The 27,423-nt window shown below is 36.9% G+C and overlaps 1 protein-coding gene across 1 annotated transcript; it reads right to left on the bottom strand.

Annotated features, from left to right (window-relative positions):
• Positions 1 to 4,688: 4,688 nt before the first annotated feature.
• On the bottom strand, positions 4,689 to 21,619 carry NAF1 (nuclear assembly factor 1 ribonucleoprotein). Its single transcript, XM_054382941.1, has 8 exons — positions 21,231 to 21,619; positions 19,976 to 20,114; positions 16,912 to 17,005; positions 14,506 to 14,588; positions 13,432 to 13,592; positions 10,863 to 10,914; positions 6,588 to 6,690; positions 4,689 to 5,172 (listed from the first exon to the last, which is right to left on the bottom strand). Exons 1-8 carry the CDS (start codon positions 21,617 to 21,619, stop codon positions 4,754 to 4,756), a joined length of 1,440 nt encoding a protein of 479 aa, XP_054238916.1. The 3' UTR covers positions 4,689 to 4,753.
• Positions 21,620 to 27,423: the final 5,804 nt, after the last annotated feature.

The raw sequence follows: 27,423 nt of genomic DNA, 5'->3' as shown, positions 1-27,423 counted from the left end.
ACATTACACAGGCCCTTATCCAAAGTCAACTTCAAAAAGCCTTCAAGACAGCACATTCCACCATCTGTTTAGAGCAACCTATGGCAGTATGAGTTTACTCATCTAGATCCCCACAGTACTTGACAGAATTTTCTTTCAAGTAACTTACTTGTCCTCTTGCGTTCACCTCCAGGAAAAGTCACATCCTTTCTCATTGCTAACTTTGTCCAAACTGGAGTTAAAAGCACCAATGCTGTTTGTTTACAAATTTAAGGGAAATATTGCCAACTATGTGATTACAGTTTTCATTTTCCCATGTTACCATAGTTACAGTCACTTATACAATTCAATAGTTTACTGTATCCATACATAAAAACTTCAGCTCTTAGCTAATTGTTCCCCTAAGTCTCTCCCCTCTCTGGCTTTTTAGTCATTCCATGCCTTAAGCTGAAGAAACGTTAAATCCCATGGGGGAATAACTAAGTGTTACAGGAGTGACAAGGCTCTGTTGCAGCTCTCCAGCTTTAATCTGAAAATAGACATCACATGTCAAATAGAGAAATGTTGGCCTACTAGCAAATATTACTTTACAGCAGACTTGCGTCTGATCCATCGCATCCCAGAGCCTAGCAATCCCTGCTACTTTTGGCACAAATGCTGGGAGACACCTTTAAAAATTCTGTCCTGGATTCAAAACTTTTCTGATGTTGAATTCGCTCTACTCACATTTGACAGGCTTTTATAGACTTCACAGCTACATCTTGCTGAATGACAGCAAAATATTGTAAAGTTCTACCTCTTAACAATTTTCTAAATTTAACAATTCAATAAAAAAGTGAAAGTTAATAAACATGCCATTGTAGTATTCCCACAACAAATAGATTTATGAAAAAACCCTCAGTATTCAGACATAAGCAGTGAATTAGGTTGGTTAACGGAAGGAACATAAATGAATTCACAAGTTACATTACTCCACAGGGAGTACAAGATGATGGCATTTTTATTCCAGTCCAATTAACCTTGGACCATTGAACAGTGTAATTTTAAATTTCTTCTATCCAAAGCAGGGTGTTTACCCAGCAGAACTGCAAAATGGTATTTGTACACAGGGAAAGTCAAATTCAGGAATTACAGGTTTTGGTTGGGGTTTTGTGTGTTTTTTACACAGGGACTAATATGAAGTGTGAAGCTGGGAACCACCTTTTCTTCCTTCCAGCTGAATGTTTCATTGCAGCAATCCATTTCATATGGGCTTGGTTGGTTTTTGACTGTGGTTTGTTTTGGTGGATGGGGTTTTTCCTTCAGTTGTTTTCTGAGAGGGAGAGGAAGAAAAAGGTGGATGGTTTTAGTTTTAGACACAACATACCAGATATAGTCCAACGATTTTACTCAATAAAACATTGGCTTCAACACATTTCCTGGTATCAGTATACTACCAGCAACTTGCCAAATTCTGAGACATAGATCATAGTGAAATTCCTAACAAATAGGTGTTTGCTGATATTTTCAGCTGGCATCAGGATTGAACAGTGTTCTATAGGCAAAAAAAACAGTTCAAGTCCTTCTGTATTTGTGTGTCTGTATTTACAAACACTAACTACACTAATGCTTAAGTAGATCTACGCACTGAACTTGCTTGTTAGCAAGCAATGAAGACCTACAGAGAAAGTGCTGATGACCTGATGCCTGATCGACTTGCATTTCATGGCTTCTATTTTCTGGCTGACCAGTTTCAATTTGGAGCATCTCCAGAGAGGGTGCATTACACACCAAATTACATCAGATTAGAAAACTCAGCCTGCTCCCCATAACACTGATCAAGAATTGAGCTTCTGTGCATTACTGTTCATTTTCCAGCAGCAAAGATGCCTTTAAAATGCTCCAGTTGCCAAGGATCTGTTCCAGCTCTGTGCATGACTGAAGTAGTGTTGCAGGCACATCTGCAGCTGAGCAGATGAATCGATGTAATCCTATTATATCATATTGTTCTAACACTTTAATGTAGTAATATGTTTAACATAACATAGTAATTTCCATAAAACATGGACAAAGAGCAGAGTTACAAATGCCAAATATTTTGACACTAACTTTTCTGCCAAGCATATGCAGTTTCACTTTCCTTCCCAAATAGCTGAACTTGCACACACCTCAAATTCTAATTTCCCCAAATTACTCCAAGATTATACTGCTCCTCAATAGCAAGCATCCAGCACACAGAATCATGGTCTGACAGCATCTCTGGAACGCTATTGATTAGAAACGAACAAACTTAAACAATGATTACACTGAAAGAGTTACATTAACTGTATCTTCAAATTAAGATGGTGATCCTCTAGCGATCTATTACAATTTCTTCAGCATAAGGGACATTGCATGTAACACTATTTTGGGCAAAGAAATCCATCCTCTGTATAAGTCAAACTCAATAATCATACTTACCTCCTAAAGTAATTTTAGATATAAGAGAACTAAAGTCGATTCCAAGCAAAGTTCTGTGAGTGTGACTTCTACTTGCTAAATGCAACTACCTGCAGAATTTGACACAAAAAACAGGCAAGTGCACACAAAAATAGTACTACAGTTACCTACTAAGTGTTAATAAAACAGCCTAGACCATAATTGATTTCTCAGTCTATAACCTAGTTTTGTATTGGCATTTGTTCCATGCCAAATGTTGTTACAGGAAAAAGAGGATACACCTTCGTGTAAGAATTGTTAGTCCAGATCCAACTATTACAGAAAACAAGAGAGTATTACTATACACAAACAAGGTCTCGGTAGTAGCAATACTTAAAATTGCTGTACATGCACTTCCTATTATCTCACACCTTTTCCCAGGTATTCTGCTTACCCTTCAAGTGCCCCTCTGGATATTGAGGTTGGTGCCATCCACTTGTGCCACAGGCCCATAGCAAGTCATCAGCCTCCCAAGTCAGAGTATGGTGTTGGCAATGCCTTCCTTCTTAATCTGTAATCCATTTGGAACCACTTATGCTTGATTACACAGTTGTAACACTGGTTTTTTTCTTTATATAGCTGCATGTTCAGTTACATCTGATTTTAGCATACACAGTGCATTTTCAATGTGCTACGTAATTTTCTCTCCATTATACACAGAACAGGTTGTGTCAAGAGCCAAGACTGTATTTCTTCAACTGACCACTGGGGAGTAATTTGCAACCCAGGTTTCCAGTGCCAATGAATGCCCCATCTCTCAGGTACTCCTCTGTGCTGCCTCCTGCCCTATAATTTGAGGCTTCTGTATCATAACAAATATCTCTTCCTCTATGTTATCTTATTCTATTGAAACCAATAGCAAATTCTGCACACTTATCCAACTAAAAACCTATGTGTAATCCACAGGGAAGAAAGGAAAAAAAAAAGCCATGTAAATTACATCAGTCATATCCACCTGGTTGTTAACAAATTGCTGTTAAAGCTAAAACAAAGCACCCAGTGAGGGAAGCTCAGACTAAGCAAACCTAAGCCACAGTCGTGAGGTTGTACTGAGTTTACTGTGACCTATCACTAGCAACATATTCAGAGTAACTGGGCCAAATTAAGTTTGAGAACAGAAATACAAACAGCAAACCTCTCTAACTTCTGTTCAAAAGTTCAGAGCTACTGTATTGTTAGCTACCAATTCAAAAATTGTCACAGCAAGTCATTTGTCACTGGAAAAAAATTAACCTATAAGATGTCTCTGGCACTTTAAAAAAAAAAATCTCCATGCAGTATAACTTCCATTCACATTAGTCAGAGCCACTTCCACAGAGACTAAGGAAGTGCAATTGTAAGACTGACTCTTGGGAAAGTGGATAAGCTTTGTAACTTCAGGAGTTTCGACTGTAAAGGTGATCAAACAGCAATCTAATACTACCTGCATTTTGGATAAAATCTGTAACAAGCAAGTTCTGAAATGCAATACTTTGTCTCCCTGACAGGTCTGACAACTTCCTCCTAGAAAGGCTGACTATGTACTAAATTTATCTATGGGCACTTCTGCACTAGGAGTAAAGACAAACTAGAGAAATTTGGTTTTAATTTCCCCATACCATAGTTTTGCATCCTAAATTAATCACGAAACACCTAACTGGAAGTTATCTTCTATAGCTATTGTAGGACACTAAATCTGACCGAATAGTTCAGCTGATCTGGTCGAAATTCTGATCTAGCTCTTCCAACTATTAAAAAAAAAAAGAAAAATAAGACTACTCAGCACCAATCTTTTAGCTAATATGAAAGCAAATAAATATCGGATTTAGAGTTTATGCCTTATATAAGTAATGGCAAACCTAACAAATTTAAGTGTCAGATTTTTAGTTTCCATGAAAGCAGACTTCAAAATCTGCAGATAGAGGAAAACAGGTTTAGCACAGCAACATACAACCACTCTAAAAATATTAAATACCATCTACAAGACAAATCCTTACCAATATTAGACAACAGTTATATAAGCTCTGAATTTTATTCAAAAATAGATTTCCACCACTACATAACAGCCTCAAAAAGTATTTATCATCCCAAACTAGGAGGCATTATAAAAATAAACCATTATTTAATAGTCAATTATTTTTATCATACAGTTTTTTTTTTAGAAACAGAAAACACATATAGAAAAGTTTTCTATGCATGTCCCATAAAGCGTTAAACTCTGTATTTTTTCTATTGCTGCAGAAAAATGAAGCATCTCCAAAAAAAAGGGAATTCATTCTTGGCAGCCTGTTCTCCCTCCCTTTAAACTGAAATGCTCTGTATACAAGTTTACAGAAACTTAGTAAGGCCTGAACTGAAACGACTGGCTAGTAGGAGGAGGGGTAGGAGGTGGAGGTGGTGGAGGTAAAAATGAGTATGATGAGCTGTATGTGTTTGGAACTGTCCAAATCATATTCGAACTTGAAGGCGGAAGGTGGAATTGCTGCATGTTATTCACAGAACCAAAAACTGGAGGAGGAAAGGGATACTGTTGCATCACTGGATGTTCTGTTCTTTGAGGTTGTGGAGACACTGGAGATTCCCGATACAATCTGTTGTCTGAAGAGTACTGCTGTGGTGGTCTTACTTGTGGTCTCAAAAAACCTGGAGGACCTGGTGGATGAGGAGCTGAATTCCTGAAGAATCCTCTGCCACAGTATCGCCTTGAGTAATTTGAAGCAGGCTGTGGCATCGACTGATTAATTCCTTTATTCTCACCTTAAAAACAAAATAAAACACAAAGACACACAGTTTTAGTATTATTTTGGAATTTAGTCCTCACATCTTTCAAGTCATGAAAATCTGAAATGTAGAATTACCAACAAGTAAGACCGGCAAATAATACATAAACAACTAATAACTCGACGTATTAGAGTAATACAGAAAGGATGATCCTGAGGGTTAAAATTCAGTCATGAAAAAGAGAAATGTTACTTCCTTTAACTTCAGGCACTTTCATCTGTATTAATGAATCACAGAAACACACAAACTGTAGAAGTTTTACAGAGCAAAACTGAGATCGAGTTTGCACCTAAATTCGCCAGGTATCAGTATTGCTGAATTCCACAGGCAAACTGAATTGCACAAAATGTCAATTTATACCACACTGTTTACAGAAAAACATAGCAAATCACACCCATACTCCCTTAACAGATAGACACTTCCTCCCATTGAGTTCTCAGTTATGGAACACCGCTCCGTAACAGCCTCAGCAAGCCCTAGGCAAAGGCAGTTCTGGAGTAAGCTGGCAGAGTAAGGATATAGTGGAAAACATGCCATATGCTGGATAAGCAAAAGCCAGGACGGAAATAATCATCACCAATTGAGGGAAAGTACAATTCAGATACTTCATTTAAGGGAAAACTGGCAAAATCACAGGCAAAAGCCAAAGAAATATTGCAGCTTTATCTAACAGGTACTCGGGAGAGGAGCAGTGTACAGAGAATAAAAAGGTTAACAGGACTGTTACTGACTTCCCAGATCAAAAGAAAAGAGGTTCAGCAGAGTGCAGTATCTAGCAGCTTTACAAAGGAAGAGCAGCAAACTCAGAGCAGTAAATGCAAGAAAATCAACAGGGGGATGACTGGTGCAGGTAAACAGAGAGGTTCTCAGTGAGTTACACAAGTAACAGTTATTGTAAACGTGCATTTTTATGCCATGGGTAAGCAAGAGCTTCCTTTTCATATACAGTAACAAATTTCCCATCTAACAATTTTGTCTTCTCCTTGATTGTAAAAAAAATTACTTTCCAAAAATTGCACTTGGCCTTGCTCTATCTTCTCCCTGCATTCAAAGGCTTAAATTGGACTTGGGCCCAAATAATTCCTGCAATAAGCAAGTTCTAAACTCCAAAAGGTACCATGTGCTTTATATGCTCACTGTGTAAATTGACACTGTTTTAAGAGCCTTTGAATTTAGTGACAACTGTCCTGCTTAAACAACCTGCCTTTCACAGTCTAATGGCAAAATCTTTCATTTTCCTTTTAAAATAAGGAGCAAAGCCAAGAAATCACAAAAATAACTTCAAAAAGCACATACTGATTAACTGTATAAAAGCTCAATTATTAAGATAAATATAATTATTTCTAATTCAGTTTAAGAGATTAAAGCATTCTCCCATAGCATTCACTCACTTGATGCATTTGTTTCCCACTTCGGTTTCTTCCTTCCTTGACTTTGAGGCTTCTTCTTCTGTTTTGCCTCCCTTTCTTTTTCATCGTCACTGAAATCCAAAGCCTGGTTAGAAAAAGAAAACAAAACCATAAAACAAATAAATAAAAACAACCCAAAACCAAAGCTATATAAAAGCAGAGAACTCCAATTCTAGACAACTTTTTAAAAATCATTATTTAAAAAACAATCCATGCTGTAGTAATCTTAGAATGTGTTCAGCTGGCTTCAAGACAATAAAAAACTTAACATTCCACAAGTTTCTCATAAGACAGTTACAGAATATGCATTTATACCTTCTAATTTCCCCAAAAAACAGCAACATTGAAGTATTGACCATAAATTTTTAATTTCCTAGACATTAGTAAGAAAAAAATTGGGAAACTCTGAGGTAGCTGGCTATTTATTGACAAGAAAAAGCTTTTGAAGGACAAACTGCAGACTAGGTGAATTAAAATATGGATTTTAAAAATAAGTTAAAATTAATTCGGCAACCAATACTTAACTCAAAGTTACTGCATTAAAAATATCTCTAGTCTAAAATTGTTACCAAATAGAAATTTTCAGTATTATAATTCATAACACTGTTTCTGTTAAACTTGCAATAGCAATTATTATTTGAAAGGAATTTTCCATTTTAGAAAATCTTGTCATCTACAACCAGTTTGATGTCACTGCAACATTTTGTTCCTCATACACAAAGTCTTGCTACCTTTCAAATCCTAGCTTACATTTAGAATGAGGAAAAGTTGTTAGCAACAGTAGGGCAATCTGTCAGCATAATGAGTTCTCTGGAAAACAGCTTGCTTATATATCTTTAAAGGAGTACCCTACACAGTTCTGAAAGCAAGGGTTTTGCTCTATCTCTATAGCATGCATCTTAAAAACAATGCACTAAAAGAGTGTTAAAAAAGCCACATGAAAGTTAATTCTGAATACAACTATTCCCTGTTCTACAGCAAGGGTTACATTTTTACTCAAAAAAGCCACAAAAAATAAAACAAGATCATATATAGCATGAAGTACCTTTCACTACCTCCATCTTTTTGTAAGGACTTCAATACACCATCTTCCAGTACAGCAGAAATAAACAACAGGTACCTTCCATTGCTAGCCAATTTTCATGTAACATTCCATAAAAGCCACCTCCCAGAGAAACTGCAGATCTGCTCCTGTTAGTCTTGTCACATACAGATCACTGTCATCCCACAACCCCAAAGACAAGGCTGAGAGAGACTGTGTTACTGGGGTTTCAATAAAGCTGGGATCATTACAAGATTGTCAGAAAATTAACACTTACCTCATACCTTAAAGGAATAAGCATGAAAGGTCTAACATGGATTAATTTAACATTCATGCAAAAATAAAGCTTCGCAGTATCACAAAATATCCAGCAATTGTACAGTTCATGACAGGAGCTGGCCAGGTAACTCAAACCAGCTACCAGCTGAGGGCTATAAAAGAGTGTGGCTGTAAGAGACAACTTCAAGCATCAGGAGCATAAAATTTAATCTATACCCTTATCACAGCAAAAGCTACTTTCTATCAGCTCATCAGCTGTCACATTTTTGGTATCTTAGTGTAAACTCTAACTGCTAGTTTTATCTAAAGATTATAATTAAGGACTACAAGATGTTAGATGTGGTGTTTTCTCCAAAATAGAGCACAAAGACAGTTCACGAAGTGAGAACAGCCATGGAAACAAAGACATCATAAAAAGTCCATCCTTGCCATCACAGATTTTGTTTAAGCTTCTTTCCTATAGCAAGTTCCCCCTATATTTTCAGATTCTAAAGCAAATGGAACAGTATCATAATTAAAATAGAGGAAAAAAAATTTAAAACCCATCAACTTTTCAAAAAAGCAATGAATCTATCTGCATTTGCAGAAGATTTGACTGTTTGCCTATATTTAGATACATTTTAAAGTTCCTTGGGTTCCTATAAATTCAAATGACTTATTTTCAAACTTACCTCCTGAACAGCTTTAAAAATATGACTAGTTAAAAAAAAAGCTCACTGTTATCCAGGAAGTACATTTTGCATCATCATGACTAAGAAAATCATTCAACAAAAGCTAAGACTAGCCAAAAGTTTAAGTATGCACAGGCTTTCAAAGCTCTGTTGATCACCACCACATGCCTACAGTCCAATTCTATGCAACACTTCTAAATCTCAGGTGATGACCCTCTGTCAGATGATGTCTCCCCAGGAAAGGAAGGCAATTTACAGTCAGAATCTAGAGAGAGGACTCTTTAAGGGAAGGTAACACTGCTCAGCTCAGTTGCATTTGTGGGAACAAAAAAAGGTATTTCAAAATGCATTATGCTCACCATAGTGCAAAAGGCAACATTCTGGGTTAACAGACTGATAGATCATTACAGGACCTATGTTAAAGCATAGAAAGCCCAAGCCACAACATCTCTCCTTCAAGCCAGAAAACCTGGCACGGGATAAGGGCTGTGAACGCAAAAAGTGACATTGTCCAGGAGGATACTGTGAGGGACAAGTTATCCAGCTATGGGGATGAGCAGGTTCATGGTGCACTGAGTGAAAAACCATCTCTGCTGAATGGCAGGCTCAACAGGAGGAAGCAGAGTGCTCGTCAGCTAAGAGGACAAGCTGCATCCTGGAGTGCAAACACAACATAAACAGCTGGTCAACAAAGATGATTATCCTGCTGTGTTCAGCACTGGTATGGCCTCATCTGGAGTACTGCACTGCAGGTCTGAGTCCCACACTTTAAGAAGGATCTGAAGGTCCTTGAATACATCAAAGGAGGGCAACAAAGCTGGTGAAAGGGCTGGAAGGAAATGTCCTATGAGGAGTGGCTAAGGACTTTGGGCTTGCCTAGCTTAGAGAGAAGGCAGCTGAGATACGATCTCATTGCCCTTTACAGCTTCCTAAGGAGCTGACAAGCAGAGGAAGATGATGGGAGCTTCTTCCCAGTATCCAGTAACAGGACATGTGGGAACAGCTCAAAGCTGTGCCACGGGAGAATTAACCCGGGTATTAGGAAACATTTCCTTACCAAGGGAGTTGTCAAACACTGAAGCCAGTGCCCTAGACAGATGATTGATGCCTCAAGTCTGTCAACATTTAAGAGGCATTTGGACAATGGTCTTAATGACATGCTTTGGCTCATGGTTAGCCCCGAACTGATCAGGCAGTTGGACTAGATGATCATTATAGGCACTTTCTGACTGAAATGTCTATATTCTATTCTAAAAATCTGTTATAATACTGAAAAACACCAACCCACTAAACCACTTTCTACAGATTAAGAAGCACCGTCAACTTAGCATAGAACTATGCTAACCATGTAGGTTTTGATTCAAGATAGAGAGATCTCTTTAGGATACTGTGGTAGATACAAGCCTTCTAGGAATTTCAGCTACTATGGATAAGATGTGCTTGGAAGTAGAAATTGCAAGGAAAAGTGACTCAAGTACTAAGCTAGAAAACAGATCTCATGAAAAAACCCCTAATAAAACTACGAGCCATGCAATTCTTACTGAAGAAGATAATAGTCATAGTTTTGAACACTGGACAGGAAGCTTGGATCTCCTTGAAAAAAATCTTTATATATACACCACAGAAAATCATGTCAATGGTCATAAGAAGTTCTCAGTGCTACATGATCCTGTATGATTGCCTTGAGATGGAAAACAACTCATCTCCCCTCATGAAACTACTGTTTTATGGTAGGAAACAGTAGGAAAACCCTACTAAGAAGCCATTCAGAGAACGCAACAAAGGTGTTAAGAAAATCTAAAAGAGCAGATATTTAAACATTTAAGTAGTAGAGTTCACTGAGTACTAACAGGCCTTTAAAGACAAAAAAATGCTTGTGGCAGGATAACAGACAAAGCTGAAGTGAAAGAACAGCAAGAACAAAAATCTTCTAGTGGAAGCAAAACTATTAGGCAAGCTAAAACAATGCTATTCAAATTGAACATTCATGTTGCTAAACTGTCTTGAAGGACTAAAGGAACTGCAGATAGATACACACTTTCCCATGTCCAAAACTAAGCAGAAAAGACAGATACTACTCTCTACACTGTAGATCCTCTCCAAGAAAAACATGTCATTCTTTTCAATAAAGGAAAAGAGCTGTACATCCAACACTTTTCTGCATTAAAAAAAAACCCAAGCCTGTTGATTAGTAACTGCACAGAAATTTTTCTCTGTATATCTTATTTAATCAAAAACAATAAATCAAAAAAACGCTGTAGTTACTTCAGGTGGAGGTTCTTCATCATTCTTCCAAGATGCATCTGAACCTTTTTCCCTAGAAGAAAAAAAAAAAAAAAAGGAGACAAATTAGACAATCAGATGAAGGATGACAGTGTAAGACTACGAAACATCTCATCTAAGTCATGTAGTAGCAACATATTCCAGATTAGAAATAATTTGCAAAAACTATACGGTAGCAAATAGGGTAACGCTTCAAGGCATCAGGTATCCTACACTAGGAGCTGTGCCTTTTAGGAGGCATTTGTTTTTTTAATATTGTTTCTAAGTGAAAAGTAACCTAGGTCAATTTAGGGCTTCACTACATATGTCACTTGAAAAATTTGCCTACTTTTAACAATTGCACATTTCACACAGCTAATATTAAGCTTTGATATTCTCTCAATATACTTTTGAACCTATATTTCTGTATTGTAGAAAGTTTTCTACCTTATGCAAAGATGAAAAGTAACATTATTATTGTTATTATGACCCAACATTTTTGTTTCTCCCTCTCATGTTATTTTGGGGCAATACACGCCTTCCAGAAATACAAACTCTAACACCTGTAGACATTAAGCAATATGCAGTACTACTGACTAGAATTTAAACCTTCTAAGTTCTTCAGGCAGCTTATCTCACTTTCCCAAGGAAGCCTTCCACATTCCAGCAAAATACAAAATACTTTTCATGCTGTGAGACATTTTATAAACTTCTGCAAAGAACAGTATAGCAACTCTCTGATTTCTGAACTCAGGTGCTGTAAGATCTGGAAGTCTAACAAAAGGTGACTCAGAGGAATCATGAAAACACATGAGCTTCTTTAGAATTGCATTTAAGGCAACAGAAAAATCTATTTTTAGCAACAACTATTATCTGCATTCAAAAAGTTTTATACTACTTTCATTTATTTTGCTACAAAATGTAAGGCTTATTCACAGCACTGCAACTCTGTACAATGCAAGGAGATTGCATTGCAGATTTCAGAAAAAAAAACTTCAATCAGGACTAAGATCTGAAAGTACCATCACAGTTGCAAATAGCAGTTCTAAATCTTTAAGCCTGTAATACTCCACAAGCTAGTCTGCACATAGTAAAAATAGCAAAAAGCAAAAAAACAGACATCATTGGTCATCAAATCTGCAATCCACAAAGGTCCAAAAACCTTCCTCCAAAGCACTGACTGAAGCTCAGCTTTTTCTATCTTCAATTCTTTACGTAAACATCACTGCACAGGTCAGAAATTCTTTATCCTTTTCCAATGACACCCACTTTGTGAAAAGGCACAACCAACAGTATTAATTGCCTCACAAAAGCTTAAGAAACTTCATTGACAAAACTCAAAATATCATTTCAATGAAATGAATCTTAATTGACATTATTAAGAATTTATGGTTTATGTCAGATTACACAGGTGTTCACACTGCTCACTTAAATGCAGGGTGAGTATCAATGTTTGGTGCACTGTTCAGCTGTGCTGGTAAGTTCCTGGTGTTCAATATTGTACCATATATGGCATTAAAGTAATAACAAAAGACAGAGTTTGCAAAACTACTTGCAAAGCGTGTAAAAAACCCTGTAACATGAGTCTCAAATCTCATATGCTGAGCACAGCACACAGTTTTTGGTGTAGAAAGCAGATGATTAAAGTCTTTGCAGTTACTGTGCTAAGCAACCACATTTAATGGCACAAATCAAAGACCATCTGGCATCATAATGCTACAGAAAAACAAACAAGCAGCAGAGCAAGAAAGTAATCTATTTTGGCCTTCACTGGAAGGAAAAAATTTAAAACACTGCTTGTTCCTTCCATAGAAATAGGAAAAGAAAAATAGAAGCTTTATTTCTTATTCTGCATCTTAAAGTACACTTCCTCTGAAAGGCAACAAATCTTGTTACTGTATGCTACCTTCCTAGGCAGACTGGAATACACAAACAGAAGAAGTTTCTGTACATCATGCTACATTGTCACTAAAATCCCTCTGCCTCCTCCAAATTTACAGCAGGCAATGTTCATATGGAACTGCTGTTTTCCCACAATGGATTTATTGATAATTAAAGTTCTGGCCTTGCAACATGAAAGAGAACCAGTAAAAATAAACACAAAGTTGTTCAGAATTCAAACAACTTAAAATAAAGTTGTGAAACTAAACAAGAATCTGAAGAACACCAAAATCTGGAAAGTTTCAACTTGCAAAACCACTGTATGTGTGTGAGAATGTGTGCAAGAGGGAAATACCAATGACTTTTTTCTTCTGGTGATGATAGTTTAGGTAACACAGCAACATGAAAGGAAAGTAAGCTTAATATACTAAACTGAATAAGAAGCTACTCAACTTTAGTAATCATAAAGCTTGCAGTTTAACACTACTCTGTACTGTTCTGAAAGACAAAACAGTATGACCTCTTTATTACAACACTGTTGAAAATACATACAAAAAAAATCCAACTGTTTTTCACTCAAGGCTAGACTTTAATCCAGAACTTTCATATATATTAAAATATATATGTGTGTGTATATATAAATATATATAAAAACTGGATTAAGGAAAAAACAAACAAAAATCAGACTCACTGTTTTAGCTTCTCTGCAAATATATACTGGGTGAAATCCTCCACTGATGGAGCAAAATACATCTCATCTTGCACATTAATACCTTTTGCTTTGATATGTTCAGAACTGTTAAATCTTAATACATAAAAGGGATGTAAAACAGGACCAAATATCTCAAATATCTGAAACAAAAAATTAAAATGTTTAGACAAACCACCAAGAGTAGGTAGCTAATTTCTTTGTACACAACCATAAAGCTTTAAGATGCTTTGTATTTAAGAAGTTTGACGAATGTTCAAAACACAGCATCAAATAAAGTTATTTTCATACTTCAGTTTTATTACTGCATTCTGTTTGACAGTATTTCCCCTGCTACACTTTAAGTTGTAATTCTATATTCTTCTCAGTCTTTCAACTGGAACAATCATCTGAACATTTATTCCTGAAAGTTCATTATTAAAACATGCCTTTACATTGCTTTCCCTGTTTGTTCCTCAGTTTGGTGGAGGGCAGAGAATTCTGACATGTTGTACAGAGCATCTGCCATTTCAAGACTAGGTTTTTTTGGTTTCACTCACATCTAGCATTGGTTATAGCACTAACCATTCTAGATGATGACTTTCCTTCCTCATAAAACATACAAAACTCAATGCAACACCCCTCCCAACATACTTCATCATACTTGTGTAAACCACACATTGGTCTTAAACTGGAACAGCAGAGTTTATATACAGAAACATTCCCCATTGTTTCTGAAACTTTTTTCTAATTTCTCCAGTCTTCTCCCCCACTCCTGGCAATAAGAGTATAGCCTGTTATCCAAGACATCACACACCTGAAAGCAGTCTCATAAAATAATGGAAACTCATCACATATTGCAATTCTGCAAGGATGCAATGAATGTCAGGTTGGGTATTCTATAAATTAAAAATAAATAAATATATGACTATAGCAAAGCATCAAAAGCACAAAGAAAAACTACTTATCAAGGAAATGTTAACTTTCATTCAGTTGACTTCAACATTAGCTGTTGGAACATAAAAGAATACTTTGAATTTTATATTAGAATAACAGAGGTTTATGCTTCATACACACCTTTCCTGCTGCTTGTCGATCTCTTTTAAAAATTATGCTCTCTTCATTTACTGGAGGTAGGCCTCTCAGTGACTCGATTATTACTAGAACGAAAACAAAAACCACCCTAAACAACAACTAGAATTGTGTTTCAATGGCAGCATGTATTTAATTGCAGAGAAACTTAACAAACCACACTTGTCTACTTGTTCATAGAGCTTCACCTGAAAATTCTTGTGCACCACCTACAATTGTATACCTCTTCTCCAGTGATATGTGAGCAGTAAGATTTACATTTGTTTTCAGATTATTGTTGTTGGGCGAAGAAAGAAAGAGACAGCAGAGAAGTCTCAGATAAGTATGTGTGAGGTATCTGTTGTATTTATCCATGATGTTTCTTAATTAAGTACATACCAACAATAACCTAGTTTGAGTAAAGATGGATGCAATTCTGCCTTCTTAGTATTTCAAATTTTCCTTAGAAAAAAAGGATTGGAGATGACTATTCATTATTGCTTCCCCTAATAAGTCATAAGAATCAGAGGAAGTCATAAAGCAGGTGTGGTTAGTTTTAGGCTGTACCTTTAAAATTTTCCACAGATCTTGAACAGCAAGTGGTAGAATGTAAATAAATCACTATTGGGTGTAAAAATGAAAATAACGATAAGTTCTAAACAATCCATTGGACAGATAACAAACATAAGCTAGTAATAAAAACTACTTCTCTCTCTTTTGGCTTCCTTGCTCTGGGAGACACTAACTTGCTTCTGCTTGACCTTAGCTGTGTTGTTTGTTTTGGCTAAGTACTAAAAAACAATGCTCTGCTCTTTCTTGTCGCTTTGTGTCCAGGGGAATAAGGAGGGGGGCAGAGAGTGGGAAGCTATTAGCTCCCCTGGTTTTTGGCAAGGGGGTTCTTGTATTGTTTGTAAATTGTAAATACCTGTATTTTGTACATATTCACGGTATTTCATTGTAGACTGTAGTTTTGCTTGTAAATACAGCTTCATTTGCTTCCAACTGGGCTGGGCTGGCAATTTAATGTTGGGGGAAATTTTCAACCCATCACAGCAGGGTAGTAAAAGCAGAGAAGTAACAGATATCTTGGGGAATATTATATTAATATATGGTTGTTAGCCTTGGTTATTATTCAAGACTTCACATATTTCAGTTACATAAAGTAGGATGTGGACTGAACAATTCACCTAAACTGACAGGGTACAAAAAGGTTATACTCACCATGGAGCATTAAAGGAGAGTCTTAAAGAACAGCTTTGGTTAAACATTTACATATTAAGATCAAAAATAAGAATAATAGCAAACTATGATTTCTTTGATTTTTAACTTATTTTAAAAATGTAATTTTAACTGAAAAGAGCCTTCTTCAAGTCCACATTATTACTAATAAGGAGGGAAGGGCTAGGCAGAACTAAACAACAATCAGATTATTACCTTCCACATGTTAAAATCAGGTTCCTGTACATGAATCAAAATAAAAATCTACCTCCAAACCAATACTACCAACAAAAATATTGCTTCTATAACCTGGAGTCATTTACAATAAAAGAGAATATAATAGCAAAGGCTACAAGCTTTACTTCTTTTGGTACCTCACTCAGTATAAGTGCTTCAGCTTCAGAGTTGAACTTAAATTATAACTTTTGTAAGAAAATTGCTTTGAAAGCAGTTCAAGCAGAACGGAACACTAAAAATAAAATTAAATACAACCATACTATGATGTTTTAAGATAAGCTTCAGCAAAACTTTGATTTCATATATCCAAAATTCAGATCTCAGCTAGATAAGATCCTTATTGCCTGCAGTTTAACTTACATTCACTGTATGTCTCAATCCCATTAAGTTTACCATCCAGCACCTATAAATCATGTTAGTGATGCTGTCCTGTGACTGCTGACACAAATAAATAGGAAGAATTTGTACTGCTAAAGAAAAGTCTTTTTCCCATCTTCATTCATAAACAAGCAAGTGCTTGAGACTGCGTTGTACTGCATCTGTGCTTTCAGCTATACATCTCTTGTATCTTCAGAGAGGGTTAAAGTAGTGCATGGACAACTGGAATACTTCCTTAAAATACTGCAGATGTTCAATCTTATTGTTGCCAGAATTAATAAAGAAGATCATACTACATGGTAAAAAAAGGGGGTTTATTTTAAAAATTACTACATGAAAGTGAAGCAAGCACATGCGTAACAGTTATAGTAACCTAATCTTTGTAAGATGTAAGCCAACTAAATGGAAATTCCACACAAACATCATTTGGTAGTCAAGAGCTCTCATTCAGCAACCTGCTACCTCCTGAAATGGGTTGATGCAGTACTAACACTTTGAGGGGACCATTAGGTACACAATTAATGCAGAGCTATAGAGAAATTATTTTAATTAAAAATAAAGCAAGCACGTCTTGCCTACCTAGCTGTTCAATGATGCTGGAAACTGTCCCAAAGGGCTTCAGTTCAACATTATCAGGCAGAATTATTGACAAGTCTTCAACAGGAGGCAGTGCCTAAAAACACCAAGTCAAGATTTAGAATACAGTGTCAACATGCTATGACATTCATAACTTCATCATTGCATAAATCTGACAATCAGAAAAACTTCCTAGCGTTCTGAAGATTTAATAAAAATAATAATTAAAAAAATGACTGTGATTTGCTTTTTTTTCCCAGAATAATTCTAAATTAACTCCTCTTAGGGGAATGTCACTTTTGAAGACACCTTTTATATTGAGAGTATCTCTGCAATTAAGTAGAAGCCAATGTTATCCAAGCGGATAAAATCAAGGACAGATATGACATTTTGCTCACCTTTTTTTAACTTTCAACTTAAATGAAGTTTCATGTGCAACACAATATCTGGCTAACTGATAACCAATCATCAAAAGATCAGAGAACTTGTAGCCACATTAAATACATGACAGAAGAAAAATGTACACAAAGAGATAAAATAACATGTATATCATCTGATTTGACAAGATGGTGTCTGTCCCTTTATGTCATGACTCAGACCACTATAGATGTAGATCACAAGAATCTATAAAAAGAATTTAGCTAAAAGTTGCATTAAGAGCATAATCAGAGAGAAGACTTTCTGAAAAAAGCCAGACTTCAGATACACAAATCAGTAATGCACAAACAACATCCAAATTAATCAGCCTTTGATATTACATTTGAGGGAAAAGTTTAACAATGAAATCATCATCAAATTTACTCAAACTAAGATTTTTATGTATACACTATATCGCTGTGAATTCAATATGAACTATATGGAATACAAGGTAAGGGCCATTAGAGTATGAATTACCTTGAAAATTCAGCTTGGTCTGAATTTGAAGGTAAAGTACAAATCTCAGCCCTGAATGGCTGAAACACACGACATTGTGTGTTTCTCAATCTTCGATTAATTTCAGTAAAGCTTTGCTTTACTCCAAGCATCTCCAGAGCAAAAGTTTAATAATTATAACATACTCCCATCTCTGGTTATTGCAGGTCAGTATGCATGTTGCATACCAGTGTCCTGAAGAGACAAGCCCCAAAACATGCCCTAACCCGGACAACGTGCTAAGCCCTTGCAAATCTAGATGTTTCCTGGGGTCTAGATGGTCCAGGTAAACGTGTAACACATGTAACTAACCTTGTAACACCCCTGTGAACTATGCATGCCCCGGGCGCATTCTTTAAGTTAAGCTATCAGGTTTCTCTGTTACCAATGGACATTAATTGTCCTCCGACAGTATTTAACCCATCCAAGATGGTAGGCAATTTGCTTTGTTCTTACCAAGAAAGCAACAAGAGCTGAATGCCAAAGTTGCAGCTGAAGAGCCCCCCCTAGCAGGCAAACTATACGTGGGCCTCATACCTGGAATGAAGCAAAATCAAAGCCCCACTTGCAAGCAGAAGAGATCTTTCCAAGCAAAAGGGGGTGAATCCTGGAAGAGCTACACTGCTGCAGCCCAGAGCAACCAACGTTCCAAGAGCCCTGCGCCAGAAACACCTCTCACTTGAGAGAAAAGAACCGCCAAGTCATGGTAAGAATCAGTCCAAGAACCGAGAGGAAACCCAAGACCTCTCCGCAGCCTCAGCACCCAAGAGAAGCCAGCTGCCACAGATCATAAGCTGACCAAAGCTCCAAGAGCCCTGTGCCAGAGCACATGAGAAGAGAGAAGCCACCTTAGCCCTCTCTGAGCCAAGAACCAGCCACAGCCCGTGAACCAGCAAAAAACCACTTGATTTATAGTTACAGACACTGAAAAGATACCCGACAAGGTAGCAAGCCATGAGTAACTGGCTAAGTTGCTACAGAATCCCTCTTGTGGGAAACCACAAATCACACCACCTCTATTTCCAATTTGAATTGCTGTATTGGAAATTCTTCAATTTTTGCTTAAATCTTTTAACTATCTTCATATTCGTTGTGGGTACTATATTCCACATACAAACAACAGAACCTGTAAATATACTTTGTAAATAAGTTATAGCAGTGTCTGAAGATGCCACTGCCTGAAATATTAAATACAAAATATATTTATGTTTTGTTACAACCAGTAATGCCTGTCAATACCTCAGCTTTTCACAGTCATCTAGTACTTCATTACAAAGCATTACAGATCACTGAAGCAAGGTAAATGTAGTCAAATGTATCTGCTCTTCACAGGTTTTTTCCCCTCTACTTAACTTCTTGATCCCATCAGTAGACTTCTCATTCCAGAACGCATTCTTTATGAAGCGGAGACACACCGAACATAAAAACATGTGCTATTAATGTAAATTGACATCAGTGTTACATTATCCTCTTATTTGTAATCCGTTATGCATAGCTAATCACCTGTTGACAGATTATTAGAATTCATTCCTTTATATCTCTCAATTTTGAGATAATGATGAATAACGGTAGCGATACTTAATAAGTAATTTATGAGAACCAAATCAAGTTCTTGATGCAAATTAGGGTACCAATCTGCAATACATAAAAGAGTGCTGTAATGAAAATTTCAGAATAAATCAAATACAAACCCATTCTATGACCACTCCAATAATTCTGCTTAGAGTCAATGCAATCTGAACCTCTGGGAGGCTTCATGCAACATTTGAAATTTTTACCTAAATGTTAAATTAAATGTATTTAAAATATATCTGTTAAAGACATATCAGACCTTCCTATACAGAGAAAGGATGATAAAAGCCTGCAATACACAAATAACAAAAAACGTACTAAAATATTGATAACTTTATCCATAAATTTGTTTTTATTAATCATCACTGTGATTTATACAAATATGAGCCTTGAATGAGGTGTGAACCTCACCTCAGAGTGGTCTTAATATACTGAAAAATAGATTTTAGGTTATTAAACGTGTTACCCCTCAACTAGTGAATAAACATACATTCAATCACTGCAATAACCTAAGCATGTATTACGGTAAAATATTTTAGATTGCGTTACTAGGAAAAAAAGATTTAAAAGATAAGACACTTACATCAATAAGCAACTCATCTTTTGTTTTAACACAGTAAGATCTGTTATCCTTCCCATTCGGATAATCGTCTTCATCAGATATTGCTGAAGAAGATGATGAAGACAAGGATGTAGTTGATGAAGTATCTGAATCGGTATCACTGAATTAAACAAACACAGCAATTAGGATGCAGACTTCTACATTACAGATAAAAAGAGCAGATAAGTTATACATTGATCAAACACCTTTGGTTACCAGATAGTTTTCCTAAACTTATAAATTTTCATACAGATGAGCAGCAACCTTTTTTGAAGCAAAGGCCAAATATGGACTTCTTGGAACAAAATCAACACAGCAGAAAGACAAAAATCAATTTTGACTACCAGAGAGCAACTAGTGAAGGGAGAGAATAAAATGGCAAAACAGAAGTTTGAGTTACACACAGACATTTACATAAGTTAAAGCTATACAAATTTCATCTTTAATATTCATTTGAAAAACAGCACAAGAGATTTTAAAAGAAAAATTACTACAGGGGAAGCAATGTCACAGGTCAGGAATTTCATTCTCCATCACTTCACGCTGTTCTAGGAAAACTGACTGGAACAAATTCCAAAGTCAAGCTGTGACACAATAGCCATTAAACACATAGCTAGAGATCCTTACATTTTATTTCAGTCACCACCACTTAAAAAGAATACTTAACCAATCTTACTACAATGGCCCAAGGGCAGAATTCACAGAAACTAACAGAACGTGCAGTCTTCTAAGACTGAAACAGTCCGTGCATAACCAAAGTTATCTGTCACCAACTATACCGAACACCAAGTAGAAGACAGAGTTGAAGATCTGCAGACTCTTTACCTTGAATCCTACCTTTTTTTCAATAATAACACTGCAAGTGCCTTGTTACAAGTGATGTCGAGACACTGTGAAGACCACGGCAAACAAGACACTCAAATGGTCACGATGGCCCAACCAGCCATGACTCTCTACAGGCCACCACCATGTTTTCATTAAGCTCTGTATCGTTACAGTCATTGTTTTGTAAACTTATAAACAATAAAATTTCTAGTGAAATATAAACGAAAACGTCATCTTTAATAAGAAAGAGAAACCTACAGAAGCTGAAACGTTCGGGCGAGGGAAAGAGGGCAGACCTAAACACCTGGCTAGCACAGCGTCGAGCCTGAGAGGCCTCTGAATGGGAAAAAGCGACCCAGAAAGAGGGACGCGTCCGTCTCGCCCCACGGCCCTGTCCCGGTGCTAAACTCACCTGTCCGAGTCCGACGAGGAGGAGGAGGCACGAGGGCCTTCGTGACCTGCCGGCGACGACGAGCAGTTCGCTCCTTCGGCTGACGGCGGCGTGGCCTGGTCTTCCCCGCTGCCCTGTCGGGGATTTGGAGGGTTCAGCGGACCATCCCCCTTCACAGTCGGCTCCTCGCCCGAAGCCTCCTCCACGCTCGCCGCCGGCTCCTCGACCGGCGCAACCTCCACGCTCGGCGTCCGCTCCTCGACCGGCGCAACCTCCGCGTTCGCCGCCGGCTTCTCGCCCGGCGCAACCTCCGCGCTCGCTGCCGGCTTCTCGCCCGAAGCCGTGCCGGCGGTGGCAGGCTCAAACGCCAAGCTCTCTAGCTGCGCCAGCACCTCTACCTGCGCCTCCATGCCAGCTGCAGCCACACGCGACCCACAACCCCGCCTCCATTCAGAAGGTACTTCCGGCTGCCCCTAGCGCCCACGCCCCAACGAAGTGGGGTCGCTTAGGCTCAGTGATGCGTAAGGCGCATGCGCAGACAGGAAGTGCGCTACGCGAGGGTCGGGTACCCCGGTGACGCGTCAGGGGGCGGTGCGATGAGTGACGTCACGGGGCGCGGCGGGCTGCTGCGGGAGGGGGCGCGGGCGGAAGAAGCTGCTTCTCATGTTTGATTGGTCTATGCTGTTCGTTAAAATGAGTCATTGTGTTAAACACTGATGGGAGGTAGCAATAATAAATTTTGCCATCATTCATTTCTAGAATATCTTGTCTATGTTGAAAAGAAACATCGTTAAGATTGCTTCACCAATATCCCATACAGACTGAAGGGAGCATCTAACAGGCAGGAGATGGCTTTCTCTGGTAGTTCCACACTTCATTTGCAACATGACACAGCAGATACAACCAGCAGAATTTATTTAGTAGAAAATTAAACATATACAAATATGTATATAATGTAATTCCTCAGGGGTTTGGGGATTTTTTGTGGTTTGGTTTTTTGTTTTGGTTTTGTGGGTTTGGTTGGGTTTTGTTTGACGTTTATCTAACATTATGTATAGGTGAAACAGAATGGGCACACTATGGGCATTTGGTATTTTTTGCACTATCTTAAATTATGAGCCTGTCTAGGCTCTATATTTAAAGAGTAGAAATACGCTTTCTCATTGTGCAGTTACTCAGAACACCTATATTAGGAATCATCTTCTCTCTAGTGACAACATGGAAATCCTGAAATGAGGGTACATGGGGCACATGGTTTGAATATTACTGCCCTGGACTGCAAGCTATTTAACAGAAGAGACCATTAGAAATTAATGCAATTAAATATCAACAACAATTAGATGTCAGTTGCATAGAGGTTAAATAATGAACGGTCATAAAAATGTTTTATATTAAATCTACCTGGCAAATATGTTTTCATTCCTAATGAAGTATCAGAAATTACATATATACTCTGTTAAAGGGTAAGTAGAGACAGAATCCTACTAAAACCCAATCCTGTAAAAACAGATTGTGTAAAATCCTGTTTCATTTTAAAACTAGGCAAGGAGTTTCTTATTAGTTTGTGGGGATTTAAATTTATTTGTTTGGTTTTTAAAGCTGAGACTTGAGATGTACCTGAATTGGACCATAACAAAGATCTCTTCAGTATGACTGGGGAGGAATAACGCCCTCAAAGCAGACAAATCCATTATATCAGTCAAATCCTTTCCTAACTAAAGGTTACACAATAGATGTCATAGTGTAGAAGTGAATTAATTGAATGATGAGGAAATGAGAAATAATTTTATTTTCTAAATACAAACCTTTTGTAAATGTAAAAGCATATTCAAGTCTCTGCCTTGCACTTATGTAAGCAAAAATTCTTCAGCTGTTCATGAGTCATGTTTTCCTGCTTTTTAAAGGATTTTGGTGTTTTGTAGCTGTACTCTGGCAGCTAGCTTGTGTTTTGACAGTTTCCTCTGTGTTTGTGCAGAACTGGCAGCATCTTTCAAACAAGAACATACTTTATCTCATCTGAACACTGCAGCTTAGCCTTTAAGGTGAGACAGCACTACTCTTAGAGGAAGGTAAAATGCATGATACAGAGCAAATATCATCACCCATTCAGTCAGGGCATTTTTAAGTAACCTGCAAAGGAGTAGCAAAGGCACAAAGATATTCTAAGAAAAGAGTAATTTCACAGAAGAACACTTGAATCACAGTACTTCTACTGCTTGCTTTCAAGGTCTGAGCAGTGAAAAATGTCACGGCTGGGACTAGAATCCAACATCAATTGTCAAGACAGGGGTAAAAGCATTTGTAGACCTAGTTTCTGCCTGCAATTTCTTTGATGAAGCTCTCTGGAGGTGTTGTTTTATCCATTAATTTTTTTTCTAATCCTGCTGCTAAGACAGGCATGCATAATTGTTCCTATCATACTTTTAATGCTAAAATGACACCATTCAAACTATTATTACAATGTTTAACTGAATTTCTTTGGATGCAGTTGAGGACTCTGTTGGAAAACACATTTTCATCTTGATACGTCTCCTGAACTTGAAGGTGGAAAATTGCTTGGAGATTTCAATATGAATTGCTTGGAGATTTCAATATGCTGCTTTTTATATCTTTAGAAGAAAAAAATTACTAAGAAAGGAAGTCGTGTTTCCTAATATATTTGAAATATGAAAATAAATATTATTATGATTTTTATCATTTATAGATTTTATGCTTTCATATTCCAGTGACTATAAACAGGAATATCAGACTTTATAGATAGTATAAGAACCATGCACTTTAATTAACGTAGTAAATTTGAAAAATATACTTCTGAGAACATTTTTTTTAAATTTCAAGTTTAGATCTTAAATTTCATATTTAGATAATTTGACAGTATTTTGCGTGTAACCATTTTCAGTGCTTCATCAGTATAATCAGCAATTTAGATGTTCTTTGAAATTCTGTGTCAGTTAAGAATTATTTTTAATATAATTCACAAGGAAAGCAACTGCCTGGAAATACTGTTTTAAAGGTGCCAAAAATAGAATCTGAATGTGGATTGTTATAATGTCCCTATGGTTTCAACTGTCATATCTTCATCCCTTCCTTATTACTGCACAACTTAGCTTTCACCCAACTGTAGCATTACTAACTGAGGCTGTGGGCAGTTCATAGTAACACCTTGCTCCTCACAACTCTAAATGTGGTCTTCAGGTACCATGAGGTGATAAAACTTCTAGTAAATCTGTTTACACATTCAGAGTTACAGAATTGAATAGGTTAACAAAAATGCTTTTTTTCTTCTTATTTAATATCCAGTGGTCAGAGAAAGCCTTCAGGAGATCATTTCTTCTTGTGATGACACTCTTCCATTTTGGGCCAAGAAGTGTGATAGGAGTTCCATTAGTGTTCGTTTAGCCTTTTCTTTAACACCAGTCAGAACACCATTTACTACTCCATCATATGATCAGCTCAGGTTTGCACCCCTCCTCCTGTAAATGAAAAGAAGAAAGAGAATATATGGATTCGATGAATACTGGAATAATGCTACTGGGAAAAGCATATGAAACACTTAAAACTGCAGTTACAGTGGGACTTTTTCCCAGCATAGTGATAGCAAATAGTCACATCCCTGTGTGCTTTTGCCATGCTTCTGGTTTTGCGTAGATTTGCTCCAAGTGACCCAACATGAAAGGATTGCACTTCACATTGCTCCTTACAATACTTCCCTTTTTTAAACTGATGAAGGAAAGAAAATTTCTCCTATAGTCCCTCAAACTGCATTCATTTTGACCTACAAAAAAAAGGATACAGGAAGAACGTGTCTTCTAAAATGACCAGCAATTTTAGAATGCTGAATTGTCACTCTAACATCTGAGAATATTTACTCCAGGGAATTTAATAAATCACTTAAAACATTTCTTTGAATGTTATATCCATTACCTGATTAAAAAATTCCCTTCAGAAAGCCATTTTTTTTTTCTCTTAGAAGTAGCCCTGAACTATGTATCAATGCCAGCCACTGAATAGAAATAGAATAGAAAGTGACTGACCTACCAAACAAGGTCAGGGGAAAAAAATTAAATTACTAGCATTTCTCCTATATTTGACAAGTCTTGGTGAGACATGCATATTAAGATGCCAATTTGTAGTCAAGACTTTGCCCAACAATGCTTGGATGCTCATAGGGTAGGTGAGATATTCATTGTAACTGGTGCTAATGACCATGATTTTCCAATACCATTATTCACTCTGTTTCTTATATTTAGTCCAATTTGAAAGTGAAGCTGTGGGCATAATTTCCAACAATTTTTGAAACTACTGCTCTTACCTCAGAGCCTTTTTTTTTTTCACTCAGCAGCTGAACTACTGGGAGTTAAGATATTCATAGTCAGAAGCAGTGGGAAAGAGAGGAAATCAGATAAACAGATTTTTCTATATTACTATTGCTGGTCATATTTCATTCCACCCAGATGAATCAATATTGTAGCTTGCACAACCAAGATACCTAGTTCTGAAACAAAATTAAAATATCTACAGTAGGGAATGTTTTACTCATTTCAAATCTCCAAATTATTTTACAGGGTTGAAACACACCAATTCCTTAGTTCTTTCTTTGTATAAAGAGTTGGGAAGTTCATAACTAGAATAAAAAAAAAAAAAACCAACACAGCATGACTTTTAAGTCACTTCCCAAAATAAATTTTAAATTACGGAAAAATACACTTTATCTTATAGTCCCATATTGTTAATTTACTTTATTCTTCCAAATAAAGCCTGTAATTTTCTGATGATTGAGCTGCTGACAGCCAATTTCATCAATAGCAATTCAAACCTTTTCACTGATGGATAGACTATTTCACTTCTAGTTATTTTAAGAGTTTGTACAATTCATTTATCAACTCTTTTATTAAAGTCTATTACATTTTTTTCTAGTTATGATTTCAGTCCAATATTTTAAATTATACCAATACAAGCATAACAATAAGCATAAGCATTTGGTTAGTTGCCAAACCAACTGCATTCAAGTGGCATCTATGAATGTCATTTATTCCAGTGTGTATAAATATTTTAGAACGTTCAAATATCTGCATAGCTGAAATCAGTGTATTGGAGTTTGTAGGGACTCAGATTTGGAGACAGTAATATGCTCTGTAAAATTGAGTGTGGCTTCCCTGTAATGACCTCAGTATAAGAAAATGAGCACATTTTAGTAAACTGGTTGTTTATCTGATTACTATAATTTGTGGTGTTTCAGTCATGTCTCCCGCAACCTTGTATGAAGTTTTTATGGCCATTAGAGCACAACCAACTGTGTCCAGAACCTAGAGAACCTTTCTTTCCATCCTGACAAATGCTTTCAACCAACCTGTCTCATTTTGGCTGCACAGCCTGACATTCTTCCCATGCTTGCAACAGGGTCTTGGGTAGACGGGCACTCATTAAAGTGTCAACATATGACAGGCATTAGGCATGAAATCTGTGAAGAAACTGAAGTATGTAAGTTTTAATCTACTTAGGTAATAATAGAATAAGAAAGATCTTTCCGTCTGTATTCAGATGTTTTGCTGTAGTTTTCTGCACACTTGACATCTCAGATTGTGCTTCTTACATCATAGTTTCATTACTTCAATGCAGCATAAACTGGCACTGCCAGCAAAACAGACGGTTTTACCTTTCCCCAAGGTTTCATTTTCTGACTTGTTTGCTATGCTAACACTAGTGTCCATGCAGATAAGAGCGAGCCAGGTTAGGAAAATCCAGTGAAAATTAAACTGGCATCAGCCTCCCCCAGGTTAGTTTTTAGCCAGATCAGTCCCAGGTCCCATATTTCACTGTGTAGCACTACAAATTCTAGCATCAGTAAAACTGGGCTGTGGAATGTGAAATGTTAAGACCCAAGAACTAAGGTATTTCAGAGTTAAGGGACAATATGCAAGCTCCTGACACTGAGTTTGATGTCCTCCCAGTCACAAGGAAGAACTGCTTGGATTTTTTAAAATTTGTTTGTGTTTGGTTTTGGTTTTGTTCTTTTTTTCCAAAAGAGTGATGTTAAGAAATGTAAGAACAAAAGGACTATGAAAAAAATCTTAAAAGTTCCTTTGAAACAAAAACTGGTTTCTATATAAAACCAGGGGAAAAAAAGAAAAAAAAAAAAATAGTCACTTCTTTTGAAAGAAAGCATAAGACACCAAGGAGGTGTTTGACTGGAAATTTTTTTCTGGAGTTAACC

The sequence above is a fragment of the Indicator indicator genome, chromosome 8 (assembly GCF_027791375.1).
Source record: "Indicator indicator isolate 239-I01 chromosome 8, UM_Iind_1.1, whole genome shotgun sequence".
NCBI classification, from domain to species: domain Eukaryota; kingdom Metazoa; phylum Chordata; class Aves; order Piciformes; family Indicatoridae; genus Indicator; species Indicator indicator.
The sequence above is the reverse complement of the archived record's forward strand: the minus strand, read 5'-3'. Positions and strand labels throughout refer to the sequence as shown.